The sequence below is a fragment of the Esox lucius genome, chromosome 4 (genome assembly GCF_011004845.1).
Source record: "Esox lucius isolate fEsoLuc1 chromosome 4, fEsoLuc1.pri, whole genome shotgun sequence".
NCBI classification, from domain to species: domain Eukaryota; kingdom Metazoa; phylum Chordata; class Actinopteri; order Esociformes; family Esocidae; genus Esox; species Esox lucius.
The window spans coordinates 14,627,249-14,644,159 of record NC_047572.1 but is presented as its reverse complement, the minus strand read 5'-3'; the positions used below and the strand labels follow the sequence as shown (position 1 = coordinate 14,644,159).

Here is a 16,911-nt window from a genome sequence, read left to right as displayed (position 1 = left end):
TAAACATTGGTAGAGTTGGGTTTTCCCATGAGTGGCAGTCTTGGTTTGTATGGGCTTTCCTCCCTCTCAAGTATACTTTCACACTCCCTTACATCAAAAGGCCATTCCATAAATACACTGAGGGTCAATTTCTCAGACACATGTTTATTAAAGGCTGTTTGTTTAAGAGAGAGACAATGTTTATTTGTCGATTGGGATGCTGATTGTGCATGTTTGATTTACTCCAGGGGAGATCAACAACCTACACACCCTTGTAGAAAATGCAGCTTTTGTTTAAGTAAAGGCTGAAATCAAGATAAATCCTGTCTGACCTTATTTCACCTTTAATAACCCAACAAAATGTACATAAAAATAAATTAATAATTACTCAATTTATTACAATGGGGACAGTGCCTCTGGGATGGCAGACCGGGGTGGTGGTCCCTCTTTTTAAAAAGGGGGACCGGAGGGTGTGTTCCAACTATAGGGGGATCACACTTCTCAGCCTCCCCGGGAAAGTCTATGCCAGGGTTCTGGAGAGGAGAATACGGCCGATAGTAGAACCTCGGATTCAGGAGGAACAGTGTGGTTTTTGTCCGGGCCGTGGAACACTGGACCAGCTCTATACCCTCTACGGGGTGTTGGAGGGTTCATGGGAGTTTGCCCAACCAGTCCATATGTGTTTTGTGGATTTGGAGAAGGCATTCGACTGTGTCCCTCGCGGCGTCCTGTGGAGGGTGCTTCGGGAATATGGGGTCCTGGGTCCTTTGCTAAGGGCTGTCAGGTCCCTATACGACCGAAGCAGGAGCTTGGTCCGCATTGCCGGCAGTAAGTCAGACTTGTTCCCAGTGCATGTTGGACTCCGGCAGGGCTGCCCTTTGTCGCCGGTTCTGTTCATAATTTTTATGGACAGAATTTCTAGGCGCAGCCAGGGGCCGGAGGGTGTCAGGTTTGGGGACAACACGATTTCGTCTTTGCTCTTTGCGGATGATGTTGTCGTGTTGGCCCCTTCTAACCAGGACCTTCAGCATGCGCTAAGACGGTTTGCAGCCGAGTGTGAAGCGGTGGGGATGAGAATCAGTACCTCCAAATCCGAGGCCATGGTCCTCAGTCGGAAAAGGGTGGCTTGCCCACTTCAAGTTGGTGGAGAGTGCTTGCCTCAAGTGGAGGAGTTTAAGTATCTAGGGGTCTTGTTCACGAGTGAGGGAAGGATGGAACGGGAGATTGACAGACGGATCGGTGCAGCTTCTGCAGTAATGCGGTCGATGTATCGATCTGTCGTGGTGAAGAAAGAGCTGAGCCGCAAGGCGAAGCTCTCGATTTACCGGTCAATCTACGTTCCTACTCTCACCTATGGTCATGAGCTTTGGGTCATAACCGAAAGGACAAGATCCCGGATACAGGCGGCCGAAATGAGCTTTCTCCGCAGGGTGGCTGGACGATCCCTTAGAGATAGGGTGAGAAGCTCAGTCATCCAGGAGGAGCTCGGAGTAGAGCCGCTGCTCCTCCACTTCGAGAGGGGTCAGCTGAGGTGGCTTGGCCATCTGTTTCGGATGCCTCCGGAACGCCTTCCTGGGAAGGTGTTCCGGTCCCGTCCCACCGGGAGGAGACCCCGGGGAAGACCTAGGACACGCTGGAGGGACTATGTCTCCCGGATGGCCTGGGAACGCCTCGGTGTCCCCCCGGAAGAGCTGGAGGAAGTGTCTGGGGAGAGGGAAGTCTGGGCATCTCTGCTTAGACTGCTGCCCCCGTGACCCGGCCCCGGATGAAGCGGAAGAAGATGAAGGTATTACAAAATAAATAATATGTAACGTATATAAGTATTCAGACCCTTTCACGACACACCAAATTGAGTGCAGATGCATCCAGTGTCCTTTGATCATCCTTGATCATCTCTAGATCTTGATTGGTGTCCACCTGTGGGATATTTCATTGTTTAGACATGGTTTAGAAAAGCATAAAATTGTCTATATAAGATCCCACACTTTTCAGACCAAAAACCAAGTAGTATAGTCCAAGAAACTCTGTTCATAGAACTGTCCGTTTGGCAAAATAAAGTAATCAGGCAAGGAGGGCCTTGGCCAGGGAGGTGACCAAAAACCCATTGGCCACTCTAATAGAGCTTCAGAGTTTTTTTGCAGAGATGGGAGAACCGGCTAGGAGGAAAACCTTATTTTCAGCACCCCATCAATCAAGCTTTTATGGTAGAATGGCTACAGTAGACGGAAACCGCTCTTGAACAGTTGACTCTGAGAGCATGAGGAGAACGATTATCTGGTCTGATGAGACCGAAATCGATTATTTAGGCCTTTAAGCGTCTGATGAAACAAGGTACAGCTCATCACCTGACTAATACCATCCCTGTGATGAATCATGGTGGTGGGAGCATCATGCTATGGGGATGAGCCGCAGTAGCAGTGACTGGAAGACTGGTCAGGAATGAAGGAAGGATTAAATAAGTAAAACATAGAGAGATCCTTGAGGAAAATATAATCCAGAGTGCACAGGACCTCACACTGGGCCAAAGATCCATCTTTCAGCACAATAAGAACATTTAGCACCCAGCCAATACAGCAACTGGAGGGGCTTAAGGACTAGTCTGTGAATGTCCTTGAGTGAATATTCACCGACAATTCCCATCCAATCGGACAAAGCATGAGAAGAACTACAAAGAAGAATGGAAGAAAATGCCCAAATCCCCATGAAGACTCAAACTGTTATTGTTATAAGCGCTTCTGTACTTAACGAAGGATATAAATGTGTAGTCTCTCACAAATACCTAATCCTCAAATTTAAGTGCTACTTGGATATATCAGTATGTTTGGATGAGCTAAACAAGCAACATGCCTCAGACATGTTAATCAGCTACACTTCCTAAACGTCTTATTTGATTGGAGTTACTCATTGTACAGTACTGCTTGTTGTTGTGGATTATGGCGCTTTGGTACTATGTACATTGTTGATTTATGTATATTGTTGATTTTATTAGTTGAAGGTTGGTCCAGTTGCATTCAAAATAACTTTATTCACTGCCCTTTTGAAATTGCACATGTCCAGATGGTTTAAATCACAGTCTTATTATACTGATATCGGTATAACATTTAAATGTATCACGATATCAGGGAGCTGTCCGAGTCTACTAAATGGATATATACATAAGATTTCTCAGCTCCTTATTTTCAATCCATTGACACAAATATTTCCCAGCATGTTTTTGCTTTGCCATTATGGGGTATTATGTGTAGATTGATGACAAAAAAACTTTACCTGAATCAATTTTAAATTCAACAAGTTTATTTTATAAACCATCCCAATACATATATTGTGCAATGCAGGTGGGCATTACTTCATTTTCGATGACTCAACTTAAAAAGCTGAAGAATGGAAACGTAACATATGTTCCTTGCAACACTAACCCTAAGTCGGTGTTTCTTACCTTTGTCTTCACACCATCAGTGAGTGGAAAGGAATGAGTGGCAAGGTTCAGAAAGGGTGGTGGGGGGTATTTCTGATGTCAGATAGATTGGAAGCCATCCATAGTCATTCCATGGCTCAAACATGAAAATTGTGAGTAGGTCTGCTACTATCGCTCACAGTCTGGTCATCTATCGTATTTGTTTTTCACCATCGTGATTATCACATCTGATACAGAGAAATAAGACACGGCAGAATGGTGAGCGAGAAGAGCGGCAGGAGTGTGTGCATCTGTGGGAAATCTCATAGATGATAGATTGTGTGATGATATGAGCCTTGCAACAGTTTCCAACTCACATGTATTTCTTTAAACAATTGAATCAGCATGTCTTTGCATTGTACCATGCAATGGGAAGTATCATGCATCAACTGCTGAGAAGGCACATCCGCAGAGCCGGGAATGTGGAGAGGGATGATGAAGTATCCGTCTGGTCCATGTACATCCCAAACGACAAAGGAAGATGCAGGGACCACAACATCTTGGATAAAGGTCGTTCACCTTATTATACGAAGGTGTGTGGAAGAGACAAATGCTTACTGCAAATAATCCCCTCCCCCACAAGAACCACCAGTTGTTCCAACTTGTCATACCATGATGAACAAGCAGAGAGGCGTCCCAAAGGGCACAATATTATTTTTATTTGACATTTACATTTGAGACAAGCTCACATTTTCTTTTCTTCTGTAGTCCATATAATACATAATTAATTTTGGCCAGAGCCCATCCTCTACTTTGTTCACATACAGTCAACAACTATTTGCCAGGGCACCCTTTAGTCTGCACTTTCCTTTTACTCTAGGTTTGACCATTCGTTTACACTATCCTATTTAGGAATGTGTGAGTTGCTGTATGCATGCTTATTGCTAATTGTTCACAGCCAAGCTAAAGCCTATGATTGGTGATAAATGGCATGAAACTATTGCTGTGCATTTTCCATTGGATTTTCACAGTCAGCATTTTAGGCAGAATGCAGTGCAGTCCACAGCATATTGACTTTTTGCGATACCGCAAGACCTCTGAAACTTGATCTGCAGTTTAACAATTCAAGGTGATCGTTGAGGTAACATGTTACTGAAGTGCTGTGTCTGCAGAGGCAAGGCTTTCTGGAAGCAGTATTGTCTGTACAAGCATTGTTGTGACGATGCATAAGCACCAGATCAAACTTGGCCTTCATTAGTCAATAAGGAATTTGTATTGGCTTAATCGGCTTATTCTACACTCGTGAAAGAAAATGGTTATTGGTGTATCTTTTACTTTGAAATATGGTGAATCCCTAGAAGTTCATCAAGAAAATTGGGTCAAAGGATTTATAAATAAATATTTGTCCTACTCAATGAACTATATGAAAAACCAACCCACTCAAAATCTCACATTAAAAATCTTCAAATGCTACATAGGTTATTTGAAGAACTTATATTTGTCACTGTAAAAAAAATCTTAAGGACCCTCCAACAGCCTGTTTCTTGTGTGCTAATTGTGTGCTAATTATCTCCCACAACTTTCCCTCATGCACCTAAGTATCAATTAAAAACCAATTAAAAGTGATAGTGTTGCTACAATAGTTAGCTAATTGAAGGAACTTTGCATTTAGTGGTGTAGGCTACTAGCTGGTTAGCTTCATGCTTATATGAAATTGCTGACACAGGCTAGACTGGATGCAATGTAGACCTGTTTATTAAAATGATCAAAAACATCAGTCCCTAACCACAAATAGCCTTTTCCTAACAAGTTGAAGGAAAGAAATTGTATTTCTCCACTCTGGTTCCTGAGTCAAAATGTACATTAAATTTACATTTTGTATACCAAACGTAATGCTTAATTTGGCTGGAGTTAATATTATATTAGGTTATGTGAAAATATATAAACCTAGTAATTGTCCTGATTTCTACCATTTGAAGGTGAGAACAGGGGCAGTCCTACTTCCCACATTAATGAATTGCTGTGGTGTGTTGTTTTCTAGGAAAGTTTATTGGGTATAAGTAAAAGCAGAGTTGCCATGCTCCTACCATAGTTACCAGAGCACCACATTGATAGCGCTCTGACGGCATACTCTCACAGCATTAGTGTAGCCTAGAGCTAATTCCCATTCTACCCAGTAGAGAGCAGTACAGAACTGAACACTTTGTCTTTCACCATCTCTAGGTATCAATATGTTATTATTATGTGCAACATATTTGTGTCTGTACTGATGCTAAGCCTAATGGAGCTCTGGAAATGGGTCTAGACCTGGATATGATGAAAATGAAAAATGTTGGGGTTCCCAAAGAACATCAGACCTATTACTGAGGCAGTGATAACCATGTCAGTATGTATAACAGCCTAACTATTAAGACTTCATCCCTTTCCTCAGGGACCCTCAGACATTCCACTATTGTTTTGTAGCCCTGTATGCACACTGGATTCAGTAATCGAGACCTTGATGGTAAGCTGACAAGTCTAATCAGGTGTGTGCTAGGTCTGGAATAGATTAAATACATGGCTGGTGGTCCCTGAGGAAAGGGTTGAAGACCTCTTGCTTAAATTTACAGTCATTGGCAAAGGTATTGGCACCTTCTTCAAATAACTCACATTGTCTCAAAAAAAGATGTCAAAATTGATTAAAGGGTTTTGTCTCCACAATTCTATATTTCACTGTTAATGCTAACTTACAATTATAGAACATGTGCCCACTACTCCAGTTCTTGCAGATAGATGCCTCCCAATTGTTGCTGTCAGACCTCTCCATACATTGTCCATACTTGCCTACATTCTTTTGTTTAACTTACTAATTTCTCTGTTTTTCAATTCTGTGTTTTTTTCCTTTTCTCCATGAACTTTCAGTTACACACAGTGACCCATTATATGAAAATGTTCTCTATTCCAACAGACTTGAATGAGGGGTTTTCATATTACAGGCATTTGCAACTCACCTTAGGTGAGTTCGATTCCAAATTAAAGAAACACCTGCTTGAAATGTATTTCTAACTACCTCTAAAAGTTGCCAGTAACACTGTCCAGGCCATTTTACGATTTCTCAGTTGACTGATTCAGATTCAGTTGTTCAGTTGTTATCCAGATTCAGATTCAGTTGTTACTATTCAGATATGTTGGTTTTGTTCAATTGCAAACTAAGGGGATATATATTTTGATACCAATGGATGTTTTCATTTCCAGTAACAGCTATCAGAAAAAAAGTGTATATTATGTCAAGTTCCATTAACTTATTTTCTGCATTGACATTGGAAATATAGTGTCATTTTGGACAAACTGCCATTATGTGAAAGTACTTGTGCAATCCAGATGCCAATGCAATAAGACTCAAAGAGGTCTGAAACATCTGTTTATTTCAAAACCCAACAAAAAATTACAAACCAGAACAATGATTTGTTGACAGTTTCCTTTTTATCACATTGCCAAATATTTCAGTAGAATATAATGGGATCTCTACCCAATTACGTTTAAGATGGTAAATAAACCCACTTACATGTAAATAAATAAACAAGCAAAGTTTCAACATGATACTCAAAGTTCAATCGAATTCATGAAACCGTTTTATTTTCCTTTTAAAATTCTCTTCAAAGTTTCATTGCTTCAGCTGGGTAAGAAACCAAAACCTCTTGAGATTTCTGCATATTTGATTGTATTTTGTAGGAGGGTGATTTCCCCTTCATACCCACAGAATGAGATACTATCTCTACTCATCTATTTGAACTGTCTGTTTTATGCTATCTTTATTTAGTTTAGGCCGTGAACTACATTACTCAGGCTTTGTTCCATCCAGAGATACAAATGAAACCTTGACAGCACCTCTTGCATTTCCAATTTTAGTAATGATAATGAATACAAATAATTCCAGTTAAGCAGATCAACAGATAATGTCATTGTGCTTTGGAGAGGTCCAGGAGGGTCTGTCTGGCTCCACCATTTAAATGCTCTGTGACGGTTTACATGTTAGTCTATGCTGCCTCTCGGTCAATGGTAAATATGAGATGGCAGGTTTCAAGGAGATCTGGTCCAAGGGCATGTTTGAAGTGTGGCTGCAGGTCTTCAGGACTCAGACCATTTACAAAGTGTTCACTGACCTCCTCATATAGAGAGGGGCCAATGTCCTCTGCAATGACAGACAGATATGACAGTCAAATACACTAGCAGACAGGCGCACACACACACATACACACACACACACACAAAAATATACACTTACCCATGATGCACTTGTCTCTCAGTGTCTTTAGCGTGACAACCACGCCCCCAGCGTCCCTCAGCTGAAACTCCTCCTCTTCATCGCCCTCTGCAGGCAGCTGCAGGGCAGCATGGGCACAGCGGACTACCATCATCACGTCCTCATCTTCCTCACCCTCATCCTCAAAATCATCAGCGTACTCACCATAGTCTGCCACTTCAGGAGTCACTATTATCAGATAGTTAATAGGTATTGATATGTGACCTTTGGAGATACCTGTTCGCCTCCCTTTTTGGAATGGGTTATGAGAATTCAGCAGCATAAAACTTGAAAACTGAGTAGGGCTTTGATTTTGTGCCTACTTGTCTATTTGTCTTACCACTGGCCTCCATGCAGAAATCCTCCGTGACAGCGTTAACAGGTGCAGAGCTGTCCTCGTCCTCTCTGCGTTCATCAGTGGAAGACAGACTGCGGTCATCGTCAAAGTCCTCTGAGTAGTCAGACCGGCATCCTACACTGACAGCCTCATCATCATCGTCTTCCTCTTCAGCATTACTAGGAGGGAGTTCTGTGCCGTCCTCATCATTCTCCATTCCCTCCTCCCCTTCGTTATAGAACAGTGTGAGTGGAAATAGTTCTGAGATACATACATACATACATATATATATATATGTATGTATGTATGTATGTATGTATATATACACTCACCTAAAGGATTATTAGGAACACCTGTTCAATTTCTCATTAATGCAATTATCTAATCAACCAATCACATGGCAGTTGCTTCAATGCATTTAGGGGTGCGGTCCTGGTCAAGACAATCTCCTTAACTCTAAACTGAATGTCAGAATGGGAAAGAAAGGTGGTTTAAGCAATTTTCAGCGTGGCATGGTTGTTGGTGCCAGACGGGCCGGTCTGAGTGTTTCACAATCTGCTCAGTTACTGGGATTTTCACCATTTCTAGGGTTTACAAAGAATGGTGTGAAAAGGGAAAAACATCCAGTATGCGGCAGTCCTGTGGGCGAAAATGCCTTGTTGATGCTAGAGGTCAGAGGAGAATGGGCCGACTGATTCAAGCTGATAGAAGAGCAACTTTGACTGAAATAACCACTCGTTACAACCGAGGTATGCAGCAAAGCATTTGTGAAGCCACAACACGCACAACCTTGAGGCGGATGGGCTACAACAGCAGAAGACCCCACCGGGTACCACTCATCTCCACTACAAATAGGAAAAAGTGGCTACAATTTGCACGAGCTCACCAAAATTGGACAGTTGAAGACTGGAAGATTGTTGCCTGGTCTGATGAGTCTCGATTTCTGTTGAGACATTCAGATGGTAGAGTCAGAATTTGGCGTAAACAGAATGAGAACACGGATCCATCATGCCTTGTTACCACTGTGCAGGCTGGTGGTGGTGGTGTAATGGTGTGGGGGATGTTTTCTTGGCACACTTTAGCCCCCTTAGTGCCAATTGGGCATCGTTTAAATGCCACGGCCTACCTGAGCATTGTTTCGGACCATGTCCATCCCTTTATAACCACCATGTACCCATCCTCTGATGGCTACTTCCAGCAGGATAATGCACCATGTCACAAAGCTCGAATCATTTCAAATTGGTTTCTTGAACATGACAATGAGTTCACTGTACTGAAATGGCCCCCACAGTCACCAGATCTCAACCCAATAGAGCATCTTTGGGATGTGGTGGAACAGGAGCTCCGTGCCCTGGATGTGCATCCCACAAATCTCCATCAACTGCAAGATGCTATCCTATCAATATGGGCCAACATTTCTAAAGAATGCTTTCAGCACCTTGTTGAATCAATGCCACGTAGAATTAAGGCAGTTCTGAAGGCGAAAGGGGGTCAAACACAGTATTAGTATGGTGTTCCTAATAATCCTTTAGGTGAGTGTGTATATATATATATATATATATATATATATATACATATGTATGTATGTATGTATGTATGTGTATATGTGTGTGTATGTGGGAGACAGAGAGAAAAGAACAAATTCCACACACACCAAAGACAAACACACAAACAATATAGACATAGTCATTATAATGTAGTAATTGAGTGTACCGTTGTTCCTTTCTGCAGTCCCAGTGCTCACAGAGTCAGTAGTGTTTCCACAGCCAGATGTGCATACAGGCAGGCATTCCTCGCCAGAGAGGTTTGTTGATCTTGCGTCCAGTATGTTATCATACACTGCTAGCCTTGTCTCAGTGAGCAACACAAACTCTCTAAGATGTTCCTTTACATAAGCCATGCCCAGTATGGTAGTGGCACTAGGTCTGTCCTCTGGCGCGCGAGAGAGCAGCATCTGGACCAGAGAGGTGATATTGTCTGGGTAGGTCTCAGGCACAGGGATGTACACTCCTCTGGTGATCTTATAGAACAGACTCAGCAGGTTGGAGGCGGCGAACGGTGGTTTGAGAGAGCAGATCTCGTACAGCAAGCAGCCTAGCGCCCAGATGTCAGACTTGGAACTGTATGGGAGGTCCTGACACAGCTCTGGACTAAGGTAACTAGGTGTACCGACACAGGTATAAGCCATATCCACCGTGTTGGTCATTATCTTGGATATCCCAAAGTCCCCCACCTTCACCACACCTCTCTTAGTTAGAAGCATATTGGAGGTCTTGATGTCCCGGTGGAGGATTTTAGCTGAGTGGATAAAGCTGATTGCCATGGTAACCTGGACAAACCACTGCATTATTCTCCACTCTGGGAAATAGTCCCCTGTCTTTCTTTCCTTGACTTTGTCATCCAATGTCCCTCCATCGCAGTAGTCCATGATTATATAGATGTAGCCATCATTTGAGTCAAAAAGAGCCTCGCTGCAGGTCACAATGTGAGGGTGCTTTAGCCTCTTGATAATTTCAGCTTCTTGCAAGATGGCTTCTTTGGTCTTTGTTTTGCAAGAGTTGTCTGATTGTATTCTCTTCACAGCTTGGAGTCTTTTTGACTTCACATGCTTCATCAAGAATACCTCTGCTGATCCACCTCTACCCAGACACAATATCTTCTCGAATAATTCCATTATCTTTATTAAAATATTAGTATTACGTTATCCGCATCTCAATTAATTTGAATGACTATTTCAGTTACAATTAGACTATTTAAACGGTAGTACAACAAAAATAAACGTCAAGAATCTTTTGTTTAGTCCGATTGCTATAGTAACCGCGTCTGGTACAGTCCACTAGAGGGGGTTTTGCTTTAAAAAAATAAATGAGTATGTAATATAAATTGGTGCCACTGAAACGAATCGAGGTTTATTCAAAATCCTAGACAGTTTGCCATGTCCGTACATTATAATCGACTTTGGGCTTCTTTTGTCAGAAGGTTGCTTGGAAATATTGGCTGTTTCAATTCCAAGTACGCTAAGAACGTACTTGTGTCCTTGAGAAGAACGTTCTTACCCAGTGTCCTTGAGAGAATGGTCTTGCAAGATCGCAAGGACGGAGAACGCACTTATCTAAATTGAGATGCATGTGTGCTTGACTATTGCGCAATACCCTTTGCTCAGATCATTTAAGCAGCGACATGAAAACACTGGCATTATCAGCGCAACATGTGATGCACTTTTGCTGTATTGTGTTTGTGTATTCTTTTTTGTTTTTAATGTAGGCTCCTACTTCATAAACTCAAATCGAGTGTTTTTCATTTCACTAATTTCATAGGAAACGTACTTAAATGCTATTTAACGTAAAAAGTGTTATGAGGCTCCCGTGTGAATTGGCATGTCTGTACCACAATATACAGATATATTTGTCTAACTAATACCTATATAACCTATCTATCCAATCGGTTGCGTATCTTTTTCCTCCGCTTTTTCCCGCTGGTACCTCGTGAATTTCACAAGCACATTAACGAGCTACCAGCGTTTAAAAGCAGAGGTAGAAGATAGTCAAAACAACCTATTAGAGATAGATGTATATATAGGAGGACCCTGAGCAAAGGCACCTAATCCTGAGGGCCAGAATGAGACAGAGGATGGCAAGGCTACATCATGTTGGCACTGGTCTTTCTCAGTGTAGGTGATGGAATAGTAACCAAACCATTTTACTTCAGTTGAAAACCTTAATGGAAACCCCAACCATCTCATTAAGTAAATGCCTTACTGGAGTTACCTACTGGCAACTGCTTGTTTCCAATTCCACAGTCTGAATCAGAACAGTTTTAGAAGGTCCAAATCATCTTAGAGCACAAATTACACAGTATAGCAATGACAATCAACCACTTCACAATGAGTTAAGATGTTTAGAATTCAGTTATGAACATTTATAAACAACACAATGTGGAATAATGGTCTAAAACACTTTATTGAACAAAATCAAACAGAATTATTTTCAGAAGATGGTGAATATCCATGCCTGCAGCATCCCGTGGCTGTTATCACCACGTTTCAACAGCCTGTAGCTGCTTGGGATATTTACTGGACCTAAATCCAAGGTTGCCAAAACACACAAACACACAGTGGGCTCCAAATGTCTGAGATCACTACCAAGTACCCTTTGTTTTCAACACTGATCAAAGACTTAGACTTATACATGATGATCTTGGTAGTGGACTTAAATAACACAGTAAATAACAACACTACCAAATAATGCAACTGTATAACGTTTCTACACCATGAGGCCCGGTTCTACGTACACCACACCAAGGTGAGTAATCGAGCGCACATTTGGCATGCTGAAAACCCGTTGGAGATCCATCTTTCTGAGGGCTCTGGTAATGCGTCCTCTGTTTGTGCCCCAAGGTGGTTGCTGCCTGCTGCATTCTCCACAACCTTTGTCTCTCTATGGACGACATCTTGGATGTGGAGGACCATCCTCAGCATGAGGAAGAGGGTGACAATCCAGAGGATTGTGCAGATGAGCAGATGTCTGGCAACAACCTTCAGGCTAGACTGGAAGTCACATAAGAACTGTGTAAATTGACATGGCAACTATTATAGGAAACTGATAAATATTAGGCAATTCCACAATTCCAACTACTGAGTAAAAACGAGTTATAGAGAAACTAGTATTCTACATAAAATGCCATTTGGCTGGCAGCAGCAGGTGCCTCTGGTCTAAGCGTAGTTATGACATCAATACTGAGTGTAATGACATAGATTCAAATCCATCCAGTGTTAAGATGTTTACCAGGTGTGCAGTTTTTGAAAAGCATTCCACATTCACGACAGGTGTCCACGGTGTACATGGTGTAGAATTCTTTTCTGTAGGACTCAGAAAACCTGCTCCATGTAGCGACACCTGTGAAAAACAAATTATCAATCAAAAGTGAACATTTCCATAAGGTTAGTGAAAACACACGTGAGGTACTCAAGTATTGTATACCACAGCACCCTTTATTTAAACACTTACTGTCAAGCCACTGAAAATGTGCCCGTCTCCTGAAGGAGTGAGTGGACACAGTGGCCCTCATTTATCATTCTTGCGTAGAAACGGGTGTATATGTTGGCGTAAGATTTTGCTTACACTCCTCTCACCGCCTGATTTATGAAGCTGTGCGTACCTTTAAAATCCAGGTGTACGCAATACCTGCCCTTGATAAATGCCGCAGCTGAAGACGACCGTCATTAGAATAACACGCCCCTATATATTCAAGTCTCCACTTCCCCCACGCCCTCATTTTACGCCATGGACACACGGAAGACGGCAAAAAAGAGAAACTTCTCTGACGTGGAGATTGAGACGATCACCAGGGAGGTAGAAAGAAATAAAATTGTTTCATTTGGCAGTTTAAAAAGCGGAATAAAAAATTATTATGTGATGTGGAATACAATTTATTCACATTAATAATTGCATGACAATTTGTAATAGTCGTCTTATTATTTTATGATATTTATTATTAACGACGTTTATTGTTATTTAGAAGAAGAATGTCGTTATTATTATTATTTCTATTTCTATTATTATTATTATTATTATTATTATTATTATTATTATTATTTAAAAGAAGAAGAATGACAAAATAATAAAAATGACAGTCTGAATTATATTTTGGTCATTAAAAGCCTTTTATTACTGAACCCAGTCCGTGCGCAACTGCCTGGCCTAACCCTGAAACGTCATGTAAAGCGCACAGGCTCGCATCTGAAGGAATACATATAAATCAAATGCTTTGGTAAAGTCACACAAATTAAACATTGAAGTCCATGTTGCACAAAACTAAACACTGAAGTTTTTTTTTTACAGTGGGTCATAATATATCATATCTTTTAGTTTGTCAGTGCGTTAGGATTTTTTTCCTGCGCATTTCCGCATTAACTCAGAACGTGCGTACACCACCTCCTGAGCTGGCGTAGGATTTGAGAGTGCCAACGTCCATATTGATAAATCTCAAAGTCACCGTGGTTTTGGGTGTACGCTGGAAATTTGGTGTATGCACTTTTGATAAATGAGGGCCAGTGTCCCTGAAGGTGGTACACACAAGAGCCAATCTTAAGTATGCCTTATCTCCTTCCTGTAGTACCATTTCATTTAGGATTTCAGAAAGCACACACGTTGGTAACTGTAAAATACAGGTCAGGAAAAATCAAGCATAGTAAAGACAACACACTGACTACACTATTGCCTGTACAAATGGCAACAATCATAGCATAGCAGAAATATGAAAACTAACAATTATTGGTGAGAACATCTATCATAACGCATTGCCCTGATATTGATATGACTGTACTAAGGGATGTATAAGCATGTGACTCTTGCAGTGACAGGGCAATTATTGTGCATAAGGTGCTCTATAGTGTGTGTCATGGTGGTAGTGCAAATAAGTCCAATAGTGCAAGGATAAAGGGAGGTGTTGTGCCATGTTTATTGGCTAATATAGCCAGTAAACAGTGTAAGCAGTAAATAAACATTACCTCCAATATGACGCACCTGTCATCCTTTTCTAATCGAAACCTTTTGAGGAAAATTATATTATATAAAAAAAAGAAAACTATTTAATAAAAAAAAACATAAGGTAGTTTTATATATATAAAACAACCTTACGTTTTTTTTAATGAATTAATCAAGACAGGATAAGGCCACTCGGTGTCCTCTGCCATCATCATGCTCACCTCATGTTCCCTCTTGCTGACCTTGGGACCCTGTATATCGGCTGCAGTGAACCTTGGAGCAATGCTCTGGCCTCATTAGTCCAGTATGCAAACCTCTGTCCATGGCTTTTGAGTAAGATATTAGTAAAATAATAAAAAAAGTAAACTAATGTAGAAGCAATGTATTGTAGGAAGTAACATTTAGAGTTGTCTTACCCGTCAATCTGGAACCGTTCCATTAGACTAATGCACCACCATTTTCAGATGCGTGCCATGTCCCTCTAAAAGAAATAGAATATTTAAGTTGAGGAGTAATGTTCATGTTCAGTCACAAATCACTATTCGTCTGCAAACCATTGGCATGTCAATTACAGCAGAGTACAAAAAGTTATAGAGCCATGTTAAATAGTCCCACAAACAGTTCTTTGATGTGTGGTTAATACTGTAGTGCAAAGTACTTTATAGATCATGCTTAGTTCTGGAAATTGTAAACAATTAACCAAAGTCAATGTCATGTTAGGGTGGATTTAAGTTCCTCTTATACTTGTTCCTATGTGAGAAGAACAATACTGACCTCCATGAACCAAAATGGAGCCTCTGTGCTCAGGCTGAGTGCATACTGTAAAGTGTAAAAGGCAAAGATCTGTGAGGTTATATCATTTTCAGATACAAAAAAAAAAAAAAAACTTTAATCAGAGACTAAAAAGTAATTTACCATCAACATTAAGATGCCACAAGAATGTACAGTAGTTTGATGAGGGAAACCCTGCAACAATTGGGCAAAGTGTTAAATAAGCAATATAAAAGTTTCTGGGTCAAATCAGAAATATAGACATGTGCATCCAGGTACATACGTGGTTGGAGAGATGCACCTCAATGTCTTTGCCAAATTTAGTTGCCCACTGGCCCAGAGCAATGTGATGAGCTAAGTCACTGTCAAAATCAATCAGAAATACAAATTACACACCTTATACTTGTAATAGTATCAGAAAACTGACGACAATTCATATTACTCGATTCCCTTATATTCAAAATACCACTGTATGCTATTGAAATAGAAGAGTTACAATAGCCACCCACAGGGCTTAAACAAAATAAACTAACTTATATAGCCATTGAACGAGGCTAAACTTTAAAACAGCCTTTGAACGAGGCTTTACTTTCCTGCTTATGGAATCCAAATACAAATCATAGTACCCTGTTGCAGACCTGTTGGTTGTGAATTTTGTTATTGGCCAAATCTGGACAATCTGTACCTGCATTTTTGGAGTACTATGAATTCTATAGGATTCCAATACTGAACAAGCCCCAGAACAGGGCTGATTGTTGTCATGTTACGAAACCTAAAGATGGTATGGTAACAACGGTCGCCAAAGCCAAAAATATCATGCGAAGTACCTCACTCAAACTAACACACACACTACGCTAGTATAGATGTGCATACACATAGGTAATTTAAGCTAACGTTAGCATACTTTTAAAACACCCTTTTAACTATAAGCAATCGTCAACCTGAAATCAATAGCTATCGGTTGTAGCCTAATATTAATTTTAAACAAACCGTAAAGGGCTAAATAACTCCATATTGCTATTATCAGTAACTTACCAGGTGCTTCCCGGGAGTTGTTGCCGCCATGACTCAATATGGCAATATGGTCCATCTGCGTCTTGTAAACAAACCGTACATGTCTGAAAGTCGGAAGTTGCGTGCCAGCGGGGGCGCGGCGTGCGCGGGCGCGGCGTGAGCAGGGGGCCTGGCGTGAGCGACTGCTGCAAGCTGCAGTTGGACCCTTCTCGGCATTTTAGGCGTTCTTGGTAACTTGCATTCTTTGGATTGGAACAGTACTTGGGCCATGAAAGATGACGTCAATCAAATTCACGAGAACAGAAGAACGGACAAAAGCGCGGATTGATAAACGGGCTTGTGCATTATTTTCGCCATCAGGCACATAACTGAGAACGAGTTTAAATAAAAGCTGATCTACTGCCTATGTGGTTTGAAATGTAATTCCACCTTTAAGACAGACATTTATTTTTGTATTTTCGCTGAATTTGAACGTAACTTAAGTGTGTTAGTAAAAAAAAACTTAGCTTTTTTGGGCTTCGTTGGCAGCAAGAAGTTGCTTGTGTTGGGCTTTTGACGGTCCCTCTTGCTTGTTTCTCTGGGGTGATCTCGTCACACTGATTCGAATAGTGTTCTACCAGCAGCACTAACGATGACGTCATACTCGTAT

General features: G+C 41.2%; 1 protein-coding gene across 4 annotated transcripts; it reads right to left on the bottom strand.

Annotated features, from left to right (window-relative positions):
- Positions 1 to 6,792: 6,792 nt before the first annotated feature.
- Positions 6,793 to 16,868, bottom strand: nek12 (NIMA-related kinase 12). Of its 4 annotated transcripts, XM_020046172.3 has the most exons (12): positions 16,284 to 16,866; positions 15,532 to 15,610; positions 15,393 to 15,443; positions 15,252 to 15,296; positions 14,894 to 14,958; positions 14,699 to 14,803; positions 14,501 to 14,540; positions 12,777 to 12,887; positions 9,706 to 12,538; positions 7,996 to 8,220; positions 7,638 to 7,844; positions 6,793 to 7,544 (listed from the first exon to the last, which is right to left on the bottom strand). In XM_020046172.3, the coding sequence occupies exons 9-12, from the start codon at positions 10,664 to 10,666 to the stop codon at positions 7,390 to 7,392; spliced, it is 1,548 nt and encodes a 515-aa protein (XP_019901731.2). In that variant the 5' UTR covers positions 10,667 to 12,538; positions 12,777 to 12,887; positions 14,501 to 14,540; positions 14,699 to 14,803; positions 14,894 to 14,958; positions 15,252 to 15,296; positions 15,393 to 15,443; positions 15,532 to 15,610; positions 16,284 to 16,866; the 3' UTR covers positions 6,793 to 7,389. The 4 variants fall into 4 exon arrangements, with proteins under 4 accessions (XP_019901731.2, XP_019901732.2, XP_034147619.1 ...); XM_020046173.3 differs by lacking the exon at positions 14,501 to 14,540; XM_034291728.1 differs by lacking the exons at positions 15,252 to 15,296; positions 15,393 to 15,443; positions 15,532 to 15,610 and having other exon boundaries at positions 16,284 to 16,868.
- Positions 16,869 to 16,911: the final 43 nt, after the last annotated feature.